At 35.4% G+C, this 22897-nt stretch overlaps 1 protein-coding gene across 4 annotated transcripts in view; it reads left to right on the plus strand.

The window, feature by feature from the left end:
• The window catches only part of LOC114054073 (YTH domain-containing family protein 3), a 43365-nt gene extending 26566 nt beyond the window's left edge, over positions 1-16799 (plus strand). For all 4 annotated transcript variants that reach the window (XM_027877161.1, XM_027877164.1, XM_027877163.1 and 1 more), the window contains one exon: positions 13579-16799. In XM_027877161.1, coding sequence (XP_027732962.1) covers positions 13579-13602 — 24 coding nt within the window. In that variant the 3' untranslated portion in view covers positions 13603-16799. The remainder of the gene's footprint in view (positions 1-13578) is intronic.
• The last annotated feature ends 6098 nt before the right edge of the window (positions 16800-22897 follow it).

Consider the following 22897-nt stretch of genomic DNA (forward strand, 5'->3'; position numbering starts at 1 on the left):
AGTGGTCCATTTCCCTGTATTTTCTAATCATATTCTTATATTTCCTTGAAACAAATTCTGCAGAGTAGCACCCCAAAACTCACTAAGATATTTCAGCATTTGTTAAACTCCTTCAGAGTGCTTTATCAGATCACACCAAGAAGGGAGTGAGCTCCTTATTCAGCACTTGCCTTAAATCTGCTTTTCTCAGTGGAATCAACCTTTCTCAGATCTCTTTCATAACTTATAAGTCCTTTTCCAGAAAGGGGAGAGGTGCTTAATCTTAACTGCAAAACTCCAAAATCAACTAAGACATTTTTAGCAGTTACCATAATTTAGAAACTTACAGTAAAGATATTATGTCAAAGACAAATTTAGTCTCTAATTAGTTTTTTATAATGACATAAATTTCTACAAACCAGAAGTTTTCCCTTTCTTTGTTATCTGACTTTTTATCTGTTACTTCAACCTGATCAGGGCAGAAATAACAAAGTATTTTACTGGTATAGAGAGTTTACCATCAGATTATAGAAAGCTGGGGGAACTATTTTGAGTATGAAACTTCATTAATTTTCCCCAGAATATTAAACTCTGGCTGCATTTTTTTTTTTTACACCAGTATTTGTGGCCGGCTGCATTTTCTCCTTTGAAATCTTCCAGAGTACAAATAACACTAGATATGACATGAAGACAATACGATGATTTTAGACAATACAATAAAAGAGACACATAGGAAGTCGGAGCACGCAATTTACTAAAAGCCATTTCAAGACCTTTAATTTGCAGTAATTGAGAGTTTCTTCTTCAGGTTGAATTTGGGACCTATTGAGATTTTCACATATTTTAGACCAATCTTAATTTCTTTAATGCACAATACTCAAAAGTGTCAAATTGAGGCCAAAATAGGTTATTAGCTGAATCTTTTGCAGTTTTACACTATATTTCACACAATTTAATTTGGCATATTCTTCTGGTCTGAAACCAAAAAAAGATTTCTGGTGGGGTTCACCTGAGTATGCTTACTACCAGATCCCATAATTTCCCCAACAAGTTTACCCTAACTTATTTCCCTAAGGGTACTTCTACTGTGAAGAGGCTATCCTTAATTTACACCCTTAACGGGACTTCCCAGAGCTTATCTACTTCTCTAACAGTGTGGGGGTTAATCTTTCTTTGTGGGGGGGGGGGGGGGTGAGGCAGTTGGGATTAAGTGACTTGCCCAGAGTCACACAGCTAGTGAGTGTTAGGTGTCTGAGTCCAGATTGGAACTCAGGTTCTCCTGACTCCAGGCCCCATGCTCTATCCACTGCACCACCTAGCTGCCCCAATCTTTCCCAATAATGTGGCATTTTACCTTCCCCAGCAATGTCAGGTCTTATCTTAGTTCAGAAGAATTTGAGATCGAGACTTACCTCTGAGGCAGTCTTCCCTGAATAAGTCCCTCAGTGAAAAATTGACCAGAACAAATCGCTATTGTTCTGTGAAGTTTGGATCCAGTCAAAGGACCATACTTGTGGACCTAAAGGGCCTCATGTGGCTTCGAGGCTGCAGGTTTCCCAACCCTGCCTAGGATATTCTTCCGAAAAGCTATCCCAGGGGACTTGAATCAAACTCCAAATCCTAGCTGGCTCGCCAAAAATTGTGGCATGTGAAATCTGCAGTAACTGAGGAAACAAAGGTTTGAGGTTATTGGCAAGGCCTGCAGCTACACAACAAATCAGGACCAGACTCATCTGTAGGTATTAGACCTCTAATACAGATTTTTCATAAATTTTATGTAAGAAAACAATAAACAGGACATAAACCAGGATATAAGATTAAGTAATCTGATTTCTTATTGGAGGAAAGATTTGGGACTTTCCTAGGTATGAAACAGAATGCTGCTCAATTCCCATGATGGGGAAGGGGAGAAAATGAAACCCAGGTCTCAAAATGGACTCAGTTTGGTTCACACGATTTCCATATTATAGGTATCTCAAATTCCACATTTGGAAAAGAGTTATCTTTTCCCCAAAAATTCACCCTTCTTACTGATTTGTGATATCTGAGTCACTTGCATATCTTTGTTGATGAGATCCCAAAGTAAGGGAGTATAAAGAGAGAAAAGGGCCCAGTACAAAACCATGGGTATGCCCACAGTTAGGCTAGAGGACACGCCTGTACAGCTTGCAGTCTATGAGCTGCTATGGCTCTTGGGCTGAGCATGCTAAAGGATTTTGGGTGGCCACTGAAAAATACAGATTTTGAGGTCGGTATCTATCTTGTTTCATCTCTGTACCCCTCGCCTAGCACAGATTTACCACAATAGGTAGTTAATGAATGTCTATTGAGAATACCTGAAATTAATCTCACTTACAAATTGACATGCTAAAGTCTCATAATTTTCCTTTCCTGTGCAGGCATAGCTAGCTATTTCCAAATTAGCATTTAGGATTGTAGAATTTTGTTATTGGTAGGACCTTAGAGATATCTGATGTGCATGAGTTCTTAAAGAATTTGGTGGGTTGTTTTTTTTTTTTTAGTACTTTGATAACTGGATTTCAGTATAATTGATTTCCAGTGTAATTCTGTAAGTTGTGAAGATCAAATGAGATTTGTAATGTGCTTAGCATAGTGCCTAACACATAGTAAGTACAATATAAATGCTTATCTCCTCTCCTCTTATTCTGAGAAGGGGTCCATCTGCTCACCATATTGCCAGAGGAGGTGCATGAAGCAAAACAAATTAAGAATCCTTGGCCTAGTTCAGATGTGGGGAACCTGTGGCCTTGAGGCCACATATGGCCTTCTAGGACCTTGGGTGTAGCCTTTTGACTGAGTCCAAGTGTTACAGAACAAATCCTTTTAAAATTTTTTTTAATTAATTTATTTTTAGTTTTCAACATTCATTTCCATAAGCTTTTGAGTTTTAAATTTTCTCCCCCTCCCCATGATGGCATGCAATCTGATATAAGCTCTACATATACATTCCTATTAAACATATTTTCACATTAGTCATGTTGTAAAGAAGAATTGTAACCAATAGGATGAACCACAAGAAATAAGAAGGAAAAAGAGCAAATACTATGCTTTGATCTGCATTCAGACTCCATAGTTCTGTCTCTGGTTGTGGGTAGCATTTTCCATCATGAGTCTTTAGGAGATATCTTAGAGCCTTGCATTGCAGAGAAGAGCTAAGTCTTATCAAAATTAGTCATTGCACAGTGTGGCTGTTACTGTGTACAGTGGTCTCCTGGTTCTGCTCACTTCACTCAGCATCAGTCCATACAAGTCTTTCCAGGTTTTTCTGAAGTCTGCCTGCTCATCATTTCTTGTAGAACAATAGTATTCCATTACATTCATATACTACAACTTGTTTAGTCATTTCCCACTTGATGGGCATCTCCTCAATTTCCAATTCTTTTTTTTTTTGTTTTGTTTTGTTTTTGTTTTTGTTTTTGTTGTTAGGCAATTGGGGTTAAGTGACTTGCCCAGGGTCACACAGTTAGTAAGTGTCAAGTGTTTGGTCTGAGGCTGGATTTGAACTCAGGTCCTCCTGACTTCAGGGCCAGTGCTCTATCCACTGTGCCACCTAGCTGCCCCCTCAATTTCCAATTCTTTGCCACAACACAAAAAGCTGCTACAAATATTTTTGTATATGTGAGTCCTTTCCCCATTTTTATGATTTCTTTGGGATACAGCCTTAGAAGTGCTATTTTGCTGGGTCAAAGGGTATGCAAATTTTTATAGTCTTTTGAGCGAAATTCCAAATTGCTCTCCAAAATGATTGGAAGAACAAATCCTTTTATTAAGGGGATTTGTTCTATAAAGTTTGGATTCAGTCAAAGGGCCACACTTGAGGACTTAAAGGCCACATGTGGCCTTGAGGTTCTTGGTTCCCTACCCCTGGTCTAGTACAGTACTCTTGTTTGATAGATGAGGAAGATATAAGGTGAGAAAGGTTAAGCAACTCAGGATGTTCGTAAAGCTCTGATCCTCTTCTAGTCTAGTAGTGTTCTTTTTCTCTACCTGAAATAAGTCTATAATGTCTATATAGATATAGAAATACCAACATATTCCAATGTCACTTATTCTTCCTCATCAGTCTTTGTAATTTTGAAAATGATAAAAGGATTGCGGGGGAAAATTTCTTAGTGTCGGTCATTTAAAATTTTAAACATTTACTATATGCTAAGCTTTTCTATAAATATTAGTATCTTGTAACAAATTTGTCATATATGTCTTCAGATTTTCCTGAAAAAGAATGAAATACTAGATATCTCTTTGATTTAAAAATGAAATTAATCAACCGTATTAATCTTTTTAAAAAATGTCATGCAAACTTAAAGCTTGCTGAAATACGGTGTTTTGTGTCTTCATCAGTAAGGTAATACTTTTAAAATTTTGGAGCTGGTTCTGGGATCCAAATTTAAATTTCCTCCAGCTCTTATGGAATTCTGTTGCTTAGAAAGAGTTGCCTAGGGCAGCTAGGTGGCCCAGTGGATAGAGCACCAGCTCTGAAGTCAGGAGGACCTGAGTTCAAATCCAGCCTCTCAGACCAAACACTCGATATGTACTAGCTGTGTGACCTTGGGCAAGTCACTTAACCCCCGATTGCCTCACTAAAAAAAAAAAAAGGACGAAAGAAAGAAAGAAAGAGTTGCCTAAACTTGGCTAATGGCTACACAGTATGTGCTGGAGATAAGACTTGAACCCAAGCCTCCCTGACTGCCAGGGCTGGCTTTCTATCCCCTTTGCTAGCCAAGCTCATCTACAGTTAATGACAGTTTATTAAACTGTTACTAAATTTAAATTTGCTAGAATAGTAGAAAATGCACTGATCTGGAAATTAGGACATTTGAATTGGAGTGTACACTCTGCCCTGGTATAGCTATGTGGCTTGATCATAACATTTGAACTTTCTTCACCAGTTTTTTTCTCTAGTTGTGAAAGGTTGTGATAGAGAAAATAATCTAAAGTTCTTTACCGCTCTGCTTTTACGAATGATTTAAGGACATTCTATGATATTTATGAGAGCCATATTTTTTAGAATTTATAAGTTTTTCTTCTATCATATATTTTCTTTAGTAAGCAGTTGTGAAAAATAAACTGGAGATGAAGACTTTAGAGGACCACTGGGTGGCTCTTTATTCACTTCCAAATCTTGTATAGCTTTATTTGTTTTTATCCTGTATCAACTTTTGGTTATTAAACAAAATAAATACCATTGTAACTTGAATACGGGGTCCTCTGCACTGATCTAAAAATATGTCAATTAAACTACAAATAAGAGGCAGTGCTGTTTTTTATTTTACTTTTTAGTAGAGTGGAAGATTTTAAAATAAAGGATTGGTTGTCTGATTACAGTAATACTGTTAATTCCATGTTGTGTTAAAATAATTTGTCAGAAGTTTTGTTTTTAGAAGTAGAAATTTCAGTGAAGGCTTAGGAATCTTAATAGCAAATATTACAAATGAGGCAAAAACCTTTCCCTAGATATTTTATTTAAAATAGGACAGGATTCATAGAACTGATCATAGAGTTATTTCTGGAAGAGACCATAGGGAAAATGTTAGAGAATGCCAAGGGGAACAGGAAAGGGATTATAGATACAGAACAGGCCTGTACAACATGTGATCCATAGGCTGCTTTCAGCAGGCCACAGGATTTCAAGCAACCAGCAAAAAATGTAGAGGATGTAAAAGATGTAAAGAGTGCTTTATCCATGCCTAGTTTAACCAGCACTCCACAAGTTACTGTTGTGCCCATCATGTAGTAGGTGGGTTGCCACTGTGCACTCCTCTGTTTGTCACGTGACCCAAGGCAACCAATCATGGTCTAAGAGGAGCAATTTCATGATAAATAAAAATCTTAAGTAATAAAAGTAATTAATTGATATTAATTGAAATTTCCCCTTTTTAAAAATATGGTTTATTTACAAAATAGTTTAATCATATTATACCTTTACTTGGAAAGTGAGCTGCTAAAAACCTATCTGCAGCCCGAAGAAATTTAGCCTATTTTAATTTTGGTCCTTACCTACTCCCAAGTTGTGCAGGTCTGATACAGAATTACAATGGAACCTCAGAGGCCAGCTACTCCAATACTTCTCCCCCCCCCCCCCCCCCCCCCCCCATCTTGCAGATGTGACTCTGAGGCCCAGAGACATGAATGACCTGGTATCAGGTCATAGAGAAAACATCTCGGGGTCACTAGAAATTCTAGAATTGGAAGAAGTTATTGATGAGTGACACAAGTTTTTCTCCGTAGCATCAGCTCCCTAAGCTTGAGATGCAAGTGCTAATCTGAAGTTGGACCTTCTTGTTTTTTATGGTGTGAAATTGGTGGGAAGTAGGAAGGCATTTGTTTGAACTTTAAAATTAAGAAGAGATCCTTTGTAACAGAAAGAAAAGAAAAAATAGAGAAAGGAGAAGTCATGAGTTTACCTAATGTTGGGCCTATTTACCCTCAACTAAGTGGAAGCAAATAGAATCTTTGAATGAGGTATTTTTAAAATACAACCACAAATATGTGCCGTTCTTTAATGTTTTATGAACTTTCATCCCTTTCCCCCTAACATAACCCATTTCATTTTTGACAATTAATTGTATCACTGTAGTTAAGCTTCCAAGTTAAAAAATGAAGCAAAAAATCTTTTAAAATAACATTACTAAGAACTTTCTTGGTTTAGATTTGTGATTTTTATCAGTGTAAGGAAATAATACCCTTCACTAAAGCTGACAGCTCTGTAACTTAGTTTTTAGAGTTTCCTGTGACATTGAGAGGTTGTCACTTGATCATGTGATGTCAGAAGCAGTACAGGAACCTAGATATGATTGGCTCCAAGGTTCGCTGCCTTACCAGTTTTACCACACTCTTTATCCTGAACGTAGCATAGTATGGCAGAAAGAACTTTAACTTGGGGGGGGGGTCAGAAAACCTGGGTTCAGGTCTCAAGTTTCTTCATTTGATTTCTGTATACCTTTCAGAAAGTCACTTTAATAGCCTTTTGCTTAATAAAATATAAATGATGTGCAGCTATAAATTATTGTACCAAGATTTATATTTTTCTAGGGTTATTAATTATGTACAGAAGTGGTTGGTGCTCATCTCCTATTCTTCATTGTGCCGTTGACATAACTCCAGCTTATCTAAGGGTATGCCAGTAGAAATGGGCTTTGGAAGATTCCACCATGCAATGAAGGCTTTGAGTAAGACACAGTCTGCTTTTGTGACCAGTTTTCCAAGGGCCCATCCACTAAATCAGGGAGATTCATTACCATGAAACAAAAAATAAAAATTTCATTGGCTGGTGATTTTGTAAAAACCTGACAAATACTGGCTCTTAGAGAGTATTAGGACTCTTGTGCCAAAAGTAAACATGACATACTTTTAATGATTACCGTGAAAGTTACAAATTTACACCCTTTCTACCCAGTATTTTTTTCCAAGGTTATCTTGTTTAAATTGCTAATCTGTTCAGGTACTGAGCATTGCCGGAATGTGTTACTATGTTTTAGTAATACATGGAACATTGTCTTTCTGAATTTTTAGCTTGCTTTATTTATTTATTTATTTATTTATTTATTTATTTATTTATTTAATTTGTGGGGTGAGGCTGATAACATTTCAAGTTGACTGAAATGAATTTTGGAAATTCAGATCTTGGTTTTTCCATTGACTTCTATCATAAAACATAGACTTTCCCTAGAAAACAATTTTGTAGCCACGCTTAATGATAGCCACACTTATAAAACATGCTACAAATTTTAAAATGATACATTCAAAGCAAATTTTCAGTAGCTTTAATGGAAAATTTAAATAGATTAACTTCTGAAAAATAGATTTTTATTGATATCTTTCCTTTACATATCACCTGCCTTCTTCTACAAGAAGGAAAAATGCCTCCACTCTCTGCCCTATCCCCTCATACACACAAACCACACACTGTATTGATGTTTTGGTATAAATTGAATTAAAAAAAAAATCATGGTTGGGGGTGTACAGTTTATTTTTAGATTTGCACACACACAGTGATTTTGTTGCAGCAGGGTAATTTTACAGGACCCAGGTAAGGTAGTGAGGATTTATTTTGTTTACTAAAGCTGAAGAAGTACAGTTGTAATCCCAAAACAAAGTACTTTTAGATTTAACTTAAATAAAATCAGAAATAAAATAAATTTGTTTCTAGGTATTTTTGTTCAACAGCAAACACTTAAATGTAGTGAACATTATTTAAACTCACTTATAAAGTATCTTAACATCTTCAAAGGTATCTTAAAATTAAGATTCCTTCAGCTGTTAGTTAATACAAGAAACTTAAAATATTATGCCATCAATTAATCTTTGTTTAGGCACTAAAAGAAAGATGCACCTTCCTGCTTTTCCAGTTCTCAAATAGTTTTTTATTTGGAATGAATTGAGAATCATATGTAACCTGAGCTGCTTTGGGATTGGAACTATGTTTTTGTTTGTTTTTGTGTCCTTGGGACCTGCAACAGTGCTTTTTTATTTAGTTTTACTTAATTGAACTACAGTGAAAGAAAACAATTTTTCAGAAGAAACTTCAGCTATAAAATAATTATTCAATAAGGATAAATCCAATAAGGATAAATCAGGTAACTGGACAGAGTTGGTGTTTAATCTTGTTGGTTAATTGCATTTTCTTTAATGTGCTGTAGTTTAAAATTTAGATAACAAATATTTGTTTAGTTTTAACTGAAATTTGTTATAGTTGATGGTACCGTGAGAAAAAGATTTCTACATGTTTAAGTAACTCTTCCCCATTAATGAAGATTAGCCCAAATAGATTTGCTAGTAAGAAAATGAATTGTAGATGGCCTCAGATACTTTTCATATAACTTTTCTGAGAAAGTTACATGAGCATATTATCTCATATTATGTAATAAAAGGCTAGAAATTACTGTTCCGTAATTTTTATCCGTATTGCTATAAAAAAATCAAGATTTGTCATAGAAGCACATGCTATTAAACACAAACATGCCCCTTTCTCTCCTCTGACAACTGCTAGCACCTGTGTAGACCTTCATGACCTTGTGCTTGGAGTCCAGTCTATCCTCCAGTCACAAGCCAGTGATTTTCTTAAAAGTGCAGGTCCAACCATGTGGGTTCCTTCCCTTCCAGCCTCCACCCACTTCCCACTCAGTGGCTCCATATCACTTCCAGGATCAAATACAAATCCTATTTGGCATTCAAAACCCTTTATAACCTAACCTCCTCCTACTTTTCCAGTCGTCTTATACCTTATTCTCTTTGATCCAGTGACACTGGACTCCTGGCTGTTCCATGTACAAGACACTGTCTCAGCTCCAAGCATTTTCTCTGGCTGTCCCCCTTACCTGGAATACTCTCCCTCCTCATCTCTGCCTCATGGCTTCCCTGACTTCCAGGCTAAAATCCTATTTTCTCTGAGAACTCCTCTTAATTCTATAGTGCTTTCCCTTTGTTAATTATTTCTTATTCATCCTATATATAGCTTGTTAGTTCCTTTCTCTTGTTTTCCTTCTCTCTTAACAGCTCCTTGAGGACAGGGACTGTTTTTTTGACTCTTTTTGTATCTCTAATGTTTAATATATGCCTGTCACATAATAGGCTCTTAATACATCTTTATTGACTGACCTTATATCTTCCTTGAAACAATTTCCTTCTGATGTGATCAGTAATAGAGGAATAGACTGTAATGGATTTTTTTGTTACTGACCTTGGTTGAGAGTGGAAATAGATCATAAGACCTAGGTTTAGAGCTAAATGGGACCTTATAGGTGTATTCTTTCAAATTCCCTTATTTTACAGGTAAGGAAATTGAAGTCCAGAGAGGTAAATTATAATAGGCAACATTTATATAGCACTTTTTAGGGTTTGCAAGCACTTTAGTTACACCATCTTTTGATCCTTACAACTGTGGAGAGTAGGCGGTATTATTATCTCATCATTTTACAAATGAGAAAATGAGACAGGTTGAAAGATTTGTCTAGAGTCATGTAAAGGGGCTAGGTAGTATAGTGGCTAGAGTGCTAGGCCTGGAGTCAGGAAGACCTGAGCTCAAATTTGGCCTCAGACACTTAATAGCTGTGTGACCTGTTTGCCTCAGTATCCTCATCTGTAAAATGAGCTAGAGAAGGAAGTGACAAACCAATCTAGCATCTTTGCCAAGAAAATCTCAAGTGGTGTTATGGAGAATCAGACATGACTGAAAATGACTAAAGAACAAATTTGGGGCAGCTAGGTGGCACAGTAAATAAGAGTGTGAGTCCTGGAGTTAGGAAAACTCCTCTTCCTTCAGACACAAACTAACTGTGTTACCCTGGGAAAGTCATTTAACCCCGTTTGCCTCAGTTTCCTCATCTATAAAATGAGCTGGAGAAGGAAATGGCAAACCACTCTAGTATCTTTGCCAAGAAAACGCCAAGTGGGGTTATGGAAAGTCAGACATGACTGAAACGACTGAACAACTGAAAGAGTTGTATAACTAGTAAAGCATCTGAATCATCATTAAATCCTGACTTTCAGGTAAGTCCCTATTTCATCTAGCTGACATGGAGGTAAAATTACTTCCCCAAGGTCACACTAGTTTTGAACATCCATGGGGTTGCTCCACATGCCATGCTCTTTCCAATGTACTACACTGCCTTTCTTTTATTTTGTAAGTGGAAGAAATTAGTAAAATGCTTATAAGAAGTAGGTAAATAATTGTGAATTTAGAATACATATAGAAGGGAAACAGGACACCACCTAGGCCTTTTATGTTACACAAGTTATTCAGTTCTATGTGGACATATATAGATGCTATGATTTTTCTTTTGCTTCTATTTAATTTTGGTAATATATGTAACATTCTTTTTGCAGGAGTGAAAAATCTGTTGGCCATGTGGTCTATAGCTAGCAGTTATCATTAAACAGCTGTTGAATTCTCCTTTACTTTTCATTCAAATGATAATTAATCTCTATGCTTAGTAGAAAAACCCCACCCAAATCTTAATAATATCATTGCTCATGATGAATTTCAAAGTGAAACAGACTGCACTGTCCCTTGGCAGAAATTTTGAATTGATTGAAGAATATTTAAGTCATAGTGTCAGATTGACTTGGCAGAGAAATTCACTATTGATGTCTTCTCAGTCTGTTCCATTTGAAAATTTTAGTTGACTGTAAGAATTAGAATAGAATACTTCATATAATAAATGGATATATAAGTTAAAGGTGAATTGTTTCAATTATATAAAACTGTTTAATGAAGAAATTCTATTTTTATTTTGGTGATAATATGAAATTGGAAAACTATTCTTTAGTCCCACTTTCAGGGCTTACAATCATCCTACTCTTCACTACAACTATCCTTTATTTCCTGCTCCTTCCTAGTGTATGCATTCTGCTTCCTTCAGACCACTCTCAGTTCTTTTTCATTGATATGACATTCATTCTTAGCTTGATGTTAACTGTAATTTTTAGACTTTCCCCTCTATCTGTCTAAATTGTAATACTACATTGTAGTGCCTATTCCACAAAGGGTTGTTGTGAGGATCAATGAGATAATGTACACACAACATTTTATAAACCTTAAATCATTCTGTAGGTGTTAACTGCTAATGTTAGTTGTGTTGATATCATTTTCTGTCTTTCAAGGACTAGCTTGAGTTGGTTCATCTTCATGAATCCTTTTCTGAATACTCAAGCTCTTATTGATTTCCCTCTCCCCAAAATGCAACTGCATCTTAAATTATATGGTATAGCAGCTTGATGCAGTCAGCATTAATTAAACATTTTCTATGTGCCAGGCATCATGCATAGCACTGTAGATAGGATGCTCACATTCTAATGGATTATTAAGTGCCAGGTACTGTTAAACATTTTTTACAAATATCATCTTACTTGATCGTCATAACAGTCATGGAAGTAAGTGCTATTATTAAATCCCATTTTACAGTTGTGGAAGACTAAGGCAAACAGGTTAAGTGATAAATGTCTGGGATCAGATTTAAACGACATGTTCCTGATCCCAGGCCTAGTTCTCTCTCCACTGCACGTGACCTAGCTGCCAGACCTTGGGAACCATACAGCTTAACCATTTGTTTTATTGACAAGGAAACTGGCTTTAGAGGGCTAAATGATTTTACCCTGTTATCATACCAAAATATGCTTCTCCTTAATTTTCATCTATGAATTCCTAGTTCTGTCCCCCTGTTGACAAGTAAAACAAAAATAATTTCCTATCTTCATATGGTATGTCTACCCTATCCTTCTAACTAGCCCTAGTTCTTCCTACAGACACTCATCTGAGAAAGTTTTGAGACTCTTCACCCTACCCTCCAAATATATTTTGGTACTTTAACAGAACTATGTTATGAGAGCATTTAGTTGTTTAGGAACTGTACTGTAAATGTAACATGGGCTTTGGAGATTTGTTTTTGGTTTTGATCTGATTTGTGATTTCAACAATGTTGAGAGATCCCAGCTGAGAAAAACTTCCTTCTACCAGTACCTATTCTGCAACTTAGTCCTGTCCTTTCTTTATTTTTTTTCTTTCTTTGTATTTTGTGGAATAAAACAAGCATTTCCATAATATAGTATAATAAAAAAGTGATTGCTCATGAAACTGCAGATCTACTATGTATAACTTGCTATTCCTTTTAAATATACAACAAAGTTATCATGTATTTTTTTTACTTTCTTTTCTTCCCCCCCACCCTAAAGATGGCCACCATTAGATATATACATTAGACACAAAGAGGGGTGTGTGTGTGTGTGTGTGTGTGTGTGTGTGTGTGTGTGTGTGTGTGTGTGTGTATACAAATAAACTTATTCTGTACATACTTCTATTTATCAGTTCATTCTCTGGATACAGATAGAGTAATCTGGGTGTTTTATAATAGTCAAAACAACTCATTCTTAAAGCAATATTGCTTTTACTGTATACAGTGTTCTCTTCGTTATTTTGCTTATTTTGCTCATCATTATTTTATTCAAGTCTCTCCATGTTTTTTCTAAGATAATTGAGCTCATCATTTCTTATAGCACAGTGTATTCCATCACAATAGCCATTCCCCAATTCATGAGCACCCCTACAATTTCCAATTCTTTGCCACCACAAGGAGAGCTGTTAATAAATGTTTTAGAACATAGAGTTTCTTTTCAGTTTTCCCTAATCATCTTTGGAAATAGACTTAGTAATGCTATCACTGGATCAAAGGGTAAATAAGACTTAGTCTCAGAGAGTTGTCTGAGGCTCTGATATTTTAAGTGACTTGGTCACACAAGTGACAGGATCACACAGAAAATGAGGTCAGGGTTGGACTTCAACCCATTTGTTTTCTGATTCCAAGCCTGTGTACCATTTTTCTAAAATAAGTTTTTATTGATATTTCTAGCTACTCTAATCAAGAAGCTATAACTGTATAGCACTGAAATGTCATCATTACTACTATGACACAGTTAATTATGCCTTTGGAATTTGGCTATAATGTGTTAATGACCACATTAGAAAATGTTGGTTTGGGCGGCAGTATGCAGAATGTCTCTGTATTACACAGAAAAAGTGACAATTGCTACACACATTGAAATGAAAAGCATCTGTTATAACTTGATTTTGTGTTTTTCTTTCAGGAGAGAAATAGAAACAAACAATAACTATGTGGAGATGCCCTGCTAGAATTACAACACTAATGATGTAGACTCTGGAAATGCCTCCTATGTCTAAGAAGACATTATTAAAGCTTTTTTTTTTTCTGCTTAAGGTGACATCTTTGAACACTTTAACACACAATTGACTCTACTTGTATTGGTTCTCATCAGCGCATCTGCCCTTATACTCTCTCACCAAACACTTGAGAACTGTAACTTCGTCAAGCACTTTCTGTCCTGAAGCTTTTACCAGTATCTGCTGTCTTTTGTAATTATGCATCCTAGCTAAGGCACAGGAGACTGAATGAATGCAAGGATTCATTAACTCTTTGAATTTGTTAAATACTAACAACCATTAGAAGTGGTTCAATGATGTAAGAGTCACACTGCTTCAACTTTTTCTTTGTCGTAGTTTTTTAATTGTCAGTTTTTAGCTATTTGACAGATTAAAAGCAAAATCATGCCATATTTAGTCCTGGAGTAAAACTCAAGTCTAAATGTTCATGTGAAAATTATTGTAGTAAACTTTCAATATGGCAAAGCAACCTTAAGCTATATTTTAGCCAAACAAAATATAATCTGAAATTATATTAGAATGATATTTCCCTTGTCTGAAATTGTTTGGTGTAACAGAATATTGATATGCAGCTTGGTGGATATCACCAATTAATGCACATTCTTCTTCCTCTTCCCCTATTCTCCTCCCCCCCAACTTATAATATGTATACTGAAAAATGTGCATTTGTCTGAGGAATTATTTTATTTGCTACCACATGATGAATCTCAAAGTTTTGAGTAAATGTACCTCAGTCTAATCAGACTTTTTATGACCTTTCTAACTACATTTAAAATAATCCTTAATTCTTATTTCTGGGTCTTTGCGAGCCTGACAGATTGCTATCATGAAGTAAAAACTTACTCCTAGATGATTCACTAGCTAAATAAACATAGTTCTTGTTTAGCAAGCATATACCGTTTCTCACCTTTTTTCCTCCAGCTTTCGCAATGTCTTAGCATCCTCAAAATACTTTGAAATATGGCCTTGATCCATGGATTAAATCAGTATCTAAGTAAATATGTTGATGTTTTATTGATCAGAGCTATATAAGTGGGAATATAGCATATCTGGGTATTCTTGTAGTTGTCTTTTTTTTAAAAAAACATCTTACCTTTTCTTTAATTTTAGCTACGTATCAACATTAATTTTGTATCTTGGAAGAAGTTGATTTAAACAATTTAAAACATCAAGCATCTGTATTAACTGATTTGACTGCATAACATGATGATGATGATGATGATGATGATGATGATGAACATGAACATGAACATAATATACTAGCACCAGAGATTACTGTCCTAAAAGGAAAAAGCTGTGTAGAAAGAAAATAGGTGAAGGCTGATAATAGCAATACAGTAGATCTGAATACCTTGATGTTTCACATTACTCCACATATGTTTACATCATGTTTGGAAATGTTTTCCTTTACTCTGGTCTCAGTGATCACTTCAATTCCAAAACTTAATGGAAATATAGCATTGGTTTCTCTGAGGCTTTCATTTAAATATTTTTAGGTTGCACAGTTCTCCTTCCTGTGCAAATACTGTATCCAAGTGAAATGATACAGTATTTGCAAATAACTATAGCTATTTCACAGCTACTTAGTAGTCAGTCTAGTTATTTCAATGTGTTGAGAACATTCAAATCTCAGTAGCATATAACAAAAACACTTTTCTTAAAGGGAAATTGCACCTATTTTACCCATTCTACGTGTTTAAAAAAAGTAAGCCATGAAACCTTTTATAATATGTCTATTATAGTTGTTTATAATTGCAATTGGCATTTGGGTATAGTTACCAAACTTTTTTTTTTTTAAATCAGTAATATTGTAGGGCATATCATATCATCAGGATGTTGGCTATTCTGCATGGTCTGAGGAACTGATCCTTTAGAGCTTAAGAGAGAGCCTGAGCCCTTCTCTACCACTAGAGGGCCTCTCTTTTTGGCACTTTAATACAAATTTTGTTTTTTTAAAAATACATCTAGTTCAAATTTGTTTAATTTACATAGAATTCTATGGAATAAATCAGCATGGGAGCACTTTTCAGCCAGCCAGCTGATTGCAATAGCAGACTCAAATGTCATATGTAATTAAATAGTTTGAAATAAGATTTATTCACAGTGAGAAATACATTGCAGTGCCTTCAACCTGGATTGCTAATGTTAAGTGAAATAGGTGCAATAGTCCTTTGGAATAAGAATTTTCTATTTTATAATGTAGGGTTTTCTCCCAATTGGTAATTGTTTTTCTTCATTAAATTTTCTTCGGAGCACCCGTCTTCTCTTCCTTCTTGGTCTATGAATATAGTACTTATAAGAATTATTTTCCTTCGGTGAAGCTAATAGATAATTGTCTCAGCAGCACAACTGAATGTTCTTTAACTGTAGGACCAAATGGGAGAGAACCTGGGTTTTGAGATGGGAGAGCACTTACCAAATATTTGAAGTAATAGAGCATACAGAAAAATTATTGGCCCAGTAAATTTCTTGTTTAATGTTTTCCCTAGTTCTGGTTTGAATGTTTCTTATTAAAATTACCTTCTGTGGGTATTTTATTTTGGAAGGTGTTCTAGTTTATATATTTAAAAGTAAAGAAATAACTAACCAAAATTAGTATTCTTTCTGTATACATACTGGTACTTGCAGATTCTTCCCAAAAGAAGCCCCAGCCTTTTTTTAGTTTTGATATTTGTTTCCACATTTTTAACTTAAAATGATCATTCTAACTCAAGAACTGTGTTCTTTTTGAATACCATGCATGGGGGTGGGGCTGATGTTAAACGGTTTGCAATAAAAAGAATCAGCTTAAGTAATTTAATACTTTCAAATGAATTTTGCATCCTTTAAAAATAAGTTTAAAGAATTTAAGAGACTTGTGTTTTCATTAAGTTTTGCATATCTTTTGTTATGCCATGTAAATTCCCTTCTCTTTTTCTTATGATTAAAGAAAAGGTTATGATAAAATGATTAGTTCATTTACATTCTCTTGTAGCAAAAACATGGGACTTTGAATTTTGTCGTGTTTGGGTTTGTTCATTCATGTGAATGATGGTACAGTTGGGTGAGGATTTCTGTTATGGTACCAAAACTCACCATTTGGTCCTCTTTAATCTTTGAGGGTTTCAATAAAAACTGTTCACTCACACCTGCCTTTTTTTCTATATTCTCTTTTGTCAATATATAAGATATTGCCCAATGAAGAATAAATTTTGCAACGTTTTTTGCATATGGAATTATGGCTTTTCTGATTTACACCTTCCCCTCTGAGTACAAATAGATTATAACACAATCTAGTATGAACTTTAGTTTTAAAACAGCTTTTTCAGGTTTGTATTAACTTTGGAATTTCACTAGAATAATTTTTCTTATTATTTGAACGGGAGGTACAAACTCAGTTCGTATTGTTGTATTATATAGCTCCTTCCATTTTAGCCAAGTATTTGGAAAAGAAAACCTGATGTCAAGTTAAATCAGCCCTTCTCTAGTCTTACATGCCTGTTAAATTTCCTTCCTTTTTTTTTTTTAAATTATTCTAACCTTTCTCCTCTTCCTCCACCTAATCCCCAAGCTGAATGGCACAGTCTTATGTTGAACTTTCCCCATACCGTGACATAATACTGATAGAGTATGCATGTAAATAGCAATTATTCTATGCTGGATAGGTATTTTAAGAAAACCGGGATGTGGTGGAGATGTAACATAAAGTAGCCTCTTCCTCCCCCACTTAATATACTCCTTTAATTTATTGGAGTTATTTTGATTCCACCTTGTGCTTTTCAATAAATTATACTTGATCTTCTTCCATCTATTCAGATATATGGAATATTTCTGTACTGGGAGCAACTTGTAATTTAATTATTAAGAATAGTCACTAAAGCTGAATACTTCTAATTTATGTAATTAATTAAATGTTATTCAAATAGCAAGAACAGTTACTACCTAAAGGGCACTGTTAAAACTCATTTGTGAAGATTTTGCTCCATTTGGTTTTCTTTCTCTCACTTATGCTGACTGATCCTACTGTTGATGAGTAAAATGCCTTGTCAGTTTATGATGTGGGAGCAAATGACACAAATTAAACTAAACAAGAATAAAGCAATAGTGAAAATGTAGGATAAAAGTCAATACCTATAAGCTAATTTTCTTCTTTACTACAAATGCAATAAGATTATGTATGCCATTTTGATAATGTTGGTAATTTGTAATGCTTTCAGTTATAATTAGAAGCACTCCAAAATAAGAATATATGAATTGGAGGGAATAAACATTATTAATAACCATAGCAATCTTACACATTTTAATCTCTCCCAATTTTTATAACTTTAAAAAGATAAAATTTTTTTGTTAAAATTGAAAGGGGTAACTTTTATTAAAATGACCTATTTCTTGAGGTAATATTTTCTTTCACTTTAAGAAGCTAAATTTGCAAATAAGATGATAAAGACTTATTTTTTAATGTAATTCTGAAATTCTTATAAACTAAAAGCAAACTTTTCCCCCTGACTTGACCTTAATATTTGTTTTGTATTTCTGATCATTATGCCTTCATTTTGAAGCTATTTTGACATTTATAAGTAATAATCTTCCCAGTTGGGCCATATAACGTGTTTTATTTATTTTTGGAATAGAAAAATTAGTATTTACTCAAATAATACTCAGTTCAGAACTTTTTTTTCATGTCTTCCCCTTCCCCCCCTGCCCCCCAGCATTAACACAGCAGTCAAAATCTAGCAACCATTTACCTCTCCTCTCACTGCCAAAACCAATCTTGTTACATGTTTAACATCAGAGGCTAGCTTATAATTTCTCAATCACTGAAATTACTATAGTGGTAGATGTCCTTAAAACTACATTTGCAAGTAATTCTAGTTAAATTTAATTAACTTTTATTAGATATTTAAGTAAAGACTGGACTGGCTACTGAATTCTTTCAAATGGCTGTGCTCAGTGGATCACTTCAGTCTGCAAATTTCCACAGTGAAACTTGGCAATGTGGAAGGTAATTGAGCCTCTGGAAGCATGGAAAGGTAAATAAACATCAACCAGAATATTTTAGGAGTTTGGAACCTTGTTGCTACCTAGATGAACTCAAGCCTGTTGTTTGTGAAAACAGTCAAGAAAAACTTCAAGGTCATCTTCAACAAATAAACATTAAGACACTTCAACTATTGGAAAATTTGTTAGGTATGAGAAAGGAAAATTTTAGAAAAATAGAAAAGAAACCTCAGGAGAAAAATCATATTTCTTTTATAAGAAAACATTTCTATTTCAGAAATAGGTATGGAGTACTTATAAGCAGTATTATTCCGGTTAGATTATTGATGAATAAATAGCTGCATAATATTATTTCTTCCTTCATCCCCCATATCTATCCTGTACATAGATATTCAATAAATATCTCTTAAAATGTGTTTAAAATACTGTCAACAGTATTCAAAGTCTTTTTTCCCAGCATGGAGTCATAGTACATATTAATATAAAGAGTTGTGCCACCCCTTGCCATGAAGCTTATTTGTCTGCTGTGAAGCACAACTTTTGAAACAATTCCATGAACAGTGTGTCTGTGTGTGTGAACTGGACCTGGGAATCCACTGGTATAGGGAATGCCTGACAAGTACATTCTCTCTGCCGATGCAGAGCAGCACCTGCCCAGCAATTTCTATGGGCTTAGGAGTAACCTGGGGGTATGGAGAGGTAAGTGATGTATCCAGTGACTCTCTTGCAGACTGTGTGAGAGGAAAAACTTCAAACTAGCCCTTTCCAACTTTGAGAGTAGATCTCTTATCAAATACGCCATGAAGTAGACATAGGTGCACATATGCAGGTAATAGAAATATTTTAGGGGCTGTGTAAAGATATCAAGTTGAGAACTGATTGCTGAGTATTATCATCTTAGAGCTGGAAGTGAGCTTAGAGATTATCTAATCCAAACCTTATTGACATGGAAGCTGAAGCCCGGAGAGTGGGCTTGTCTGTAGTGTTACAGGCAGTAATTGGCGAAGCTGAGATTTGAACTCAGGTCTTCTGACTAAATTCAGTTTCCCCCCTCCCCCTTTTAAAGAATAACACATAAGTAAACAAAACAAAGTTGTCATTTTGAACTTTTATGTTTCTCTTTTCATTAACTGGATAGACTTTTAAGATTATATTCATTGTTAATAAATAATCTTAGTACAATTCTTAGCCGCCTTTGCCACTGTCATAGCATCATAGTGGAAATGTGGTTATACTGTTCTGAGGACCATTTTACATTTTTACCTATTTCCATAAGTTTCCATGGCTAGAAAAATTGATTATTCAGGTTGAGAGCCTGGCTGGTCTTCAGGTGATTGAAACATTTTAGTACTAGGACTAGTAGTTAAATATAATTCCTTCTTTCCCACCCTCCACAATAATGCTGGTTTGTTTGTTTTCTTAACAAAGTTACACTCATCCAAATACACAATATTTATGTGGGTTAGGTTTTAAAAAAAGTCTCCATCTCCCAAACTATTAAGGCTTAAAACTGCACAAAAACTTTTGGGACACCCTGTATAATGTTCTTTTTCTTCAGTTTCTTTTTCTTTTATATTAAGAAAGGTCTCAACTGTCAGTTTGCAGATGGATTGAACCAGTTTGTGCACTGTGAATGTATGCTTAGATACAGTTATCACTATCCTACTCCAGTGCTTCATTCTGGGAGGAGGCTAATTCTGAGTTCTTAGAGGTTGTACCAATAGTGTATAAGCTGTGACAGGTCACATATATAAATCTGGAAAGGTTTTGAATATGGACGTTGTGGTGGAATGTATGTCTCATCTGATCATTAACTTAGGCAGTTTTGGAGATGTGTCTCATTAAATGGGTCACATGTACCTTCATATAAGTTCTTGATGAATTTTTTTTTATTATGCCATATTCATGTCATTCAGCATATACAGAATAAAGTGTTGCATCATTCTCTTGTTTAAAGATTGGTGGTTAAAGATTGGTCACATGATAAGTCCATCTTTTTTGTTCATACTTTTTTTTTTTCACATTTTTTCTCTAGTGAGTTTTGCTTACTCATATCCACAATACACCTCTCTAATGCCCTCTGGATGATACTCATTTTCAGTTCTTCACAGACTAGTATTCCATGACTCTGCTGCACAGCCACATTAGTAGAATATCGATGTTTAAAGGATGGGCTTTGTTTAGGTTGAAGACAATGGCCCAAAAGGCATCCTGCTCACCCCTTACTGTTTAAGTCCAAGCCCAACTCATTTTCTGGTAGTGGTTTCTAAGATAAAACACAAACTCATGACAAGTTTTATGTCTGTATAATTTTATAACATCATCTGGATATGACACACTTAGGTGGTTTGTTTTTTTTCCACGTTTGAATAGTTAGGTCAAACTCGTGTGTTTGTGGATCTTATCTAGAAGGTTTTGCAGTGTTGTGTGGTATAATATAATTAGTGCAATGCCATCTGCAAACAAGAGAATCTGGAAGCCCTTATCTATAATGAATTCTCAACTTAAAATGTGTGCTGGATATCCTTCATGATGCTATGAACGCCTTGAAAAACAAATCTCTGTTTCATTCCTCCCCAATTAGCAAATAAGACCAATGTTATGTTTTTAAGAAGTTGAATAATTTTGTTACATACATGGAAGACCCCTTATTGGTGAGAATTTAAGGTGGTATTTTATTCTGCTGAAGCAAATGGGTGTGCTTATGTTTAAATAATAAAACAGGATTTTGCATTCTCTATATTTTTCAGTCTCTTTTTTTTTTTTTTGGCAATTGGGTTAAGTGACTTGCCCAGGGTCACACACCTAGTAAGTGTCAAGTGTATGGCCTGTGGCTGAATTTGAACTCAGGTTCTCCTGACTCCAGGGCCAGTGCTCTGTCCACTGCACTACCTACTTGCCCCTAAGTATTTTTTGGGGGGTGGGGTAAGGCAGTTGGGGTTAAGTGACTTGCCCAGAGTCACACAGCTAAAGTGAGTGTTATGTGTCTGAGGCTGGATTTGAACTCAGGTGCTCCTGACTCCAGGGTCAATGCTCTATCTGCTGCACCACCTAGCTGTTTTTTTTTTGTCCTTTTTCGGGGAGGGAGGGGTGGTGAGGCAATTGGGGTTAAGGGTCACACAGCTAGGACCAGTGCTGTAGCCACTGCGCCAACTAGCTGCCCCTCAGCCTTTTTTAAGTTATGGATGCAGCCAAGTATAGAATATTATTTGTCAGAGCTTTTCTGTTCTTTTTTACTATCCTACTCAAGGATGTTCAAGCAGCTTATTTTCTTAAAAAATTTTTTTTATGACGCAGTGTGTTTGGGTTGTAGAGATATTCTTGGTCACTTTTTTTTTGATAATGTTAGAAATTCTTCCTACTCATTTAATATCTTCCCTTCCCTCATAGATTGTAAAAATTGATGCCTTGAAGGTTCATAAATATCAAGTTGAGTAGAACCTTGGAGTCATCTGGTCCAGCTCTCTACTTTTGAGCAGATTAATATGTAGAGAAGTTGAATGATTCACTCAATGTCACACAGATGGTAGGTGTCAAAATGGGGGTTCAAACTCATGTATTAGACCTTTACATTGGACCATGCTTCATCACATTCAATGCCCTTGCCTCCAACGCGGACCTCCTTTATACTTGTTTTAGTCCAGTTGATTTTTCTCTCTGTTCACTTTTCCACTTCTGCGTTATTAAGGACACCCAGAACTAACATTGGGTTCTAAGTGTGGTGGCTTCACTGCCCTTGATGGTGAAAAATTTGCAGGAAAACAAAATTATAGATCTTTTCTATCTGTTATTGTTGTTTTCCTAGTGTGATTAAATGTCCCTTTACCCAGCTGAATTTTATTGTCTCTAAAGCTGCCAATAATTTCACAGTTGCCACATCTGATGGCATTTTCTCAATGCTCTCTCTACTTGACCTCTATTTAGCATTTAACATTATTGACCACCTCTCCTCAATACTCAATACTTTCATGACATATCTCATTCAGTTTTCTTCTTGCCTGATTATTTCTCACTATCCTTTAGTGGTTTACCATCTATGTCACACCCCCAAACTATGAGTGTACCAAAAGGCATTGTTCTGAGTCCTTTTCACTCTTCTACACTATCATTTGGTTACCCCATCAGTTTCAGTGTTTAAAATGTCATCCATATGCAGACTCCTAAATCTTTATCTCCTGACCTAGTTTCTCTGCTGAGTTGAGTAACACATTTCCAACTACCTAATCAACCTATCCATCTATGTCCCAT

The sequence above is a fragment of the Vombatus ursinus genome, unplaced genomic scaffold, assembly GCF_900497805.2.
Source record: "Vombatus ursinus unplaced genomic scaffold, bare-nosed wombat genome assembly UNPS02014812.1, whole genome shotgun sequence".
Taxonomy (NCBI): Eukaryota; Metazoa; Chordata; class Mammalia; order Diprotodontia; family Vombatidae; genus Vombatus; species Vombatus ursinus.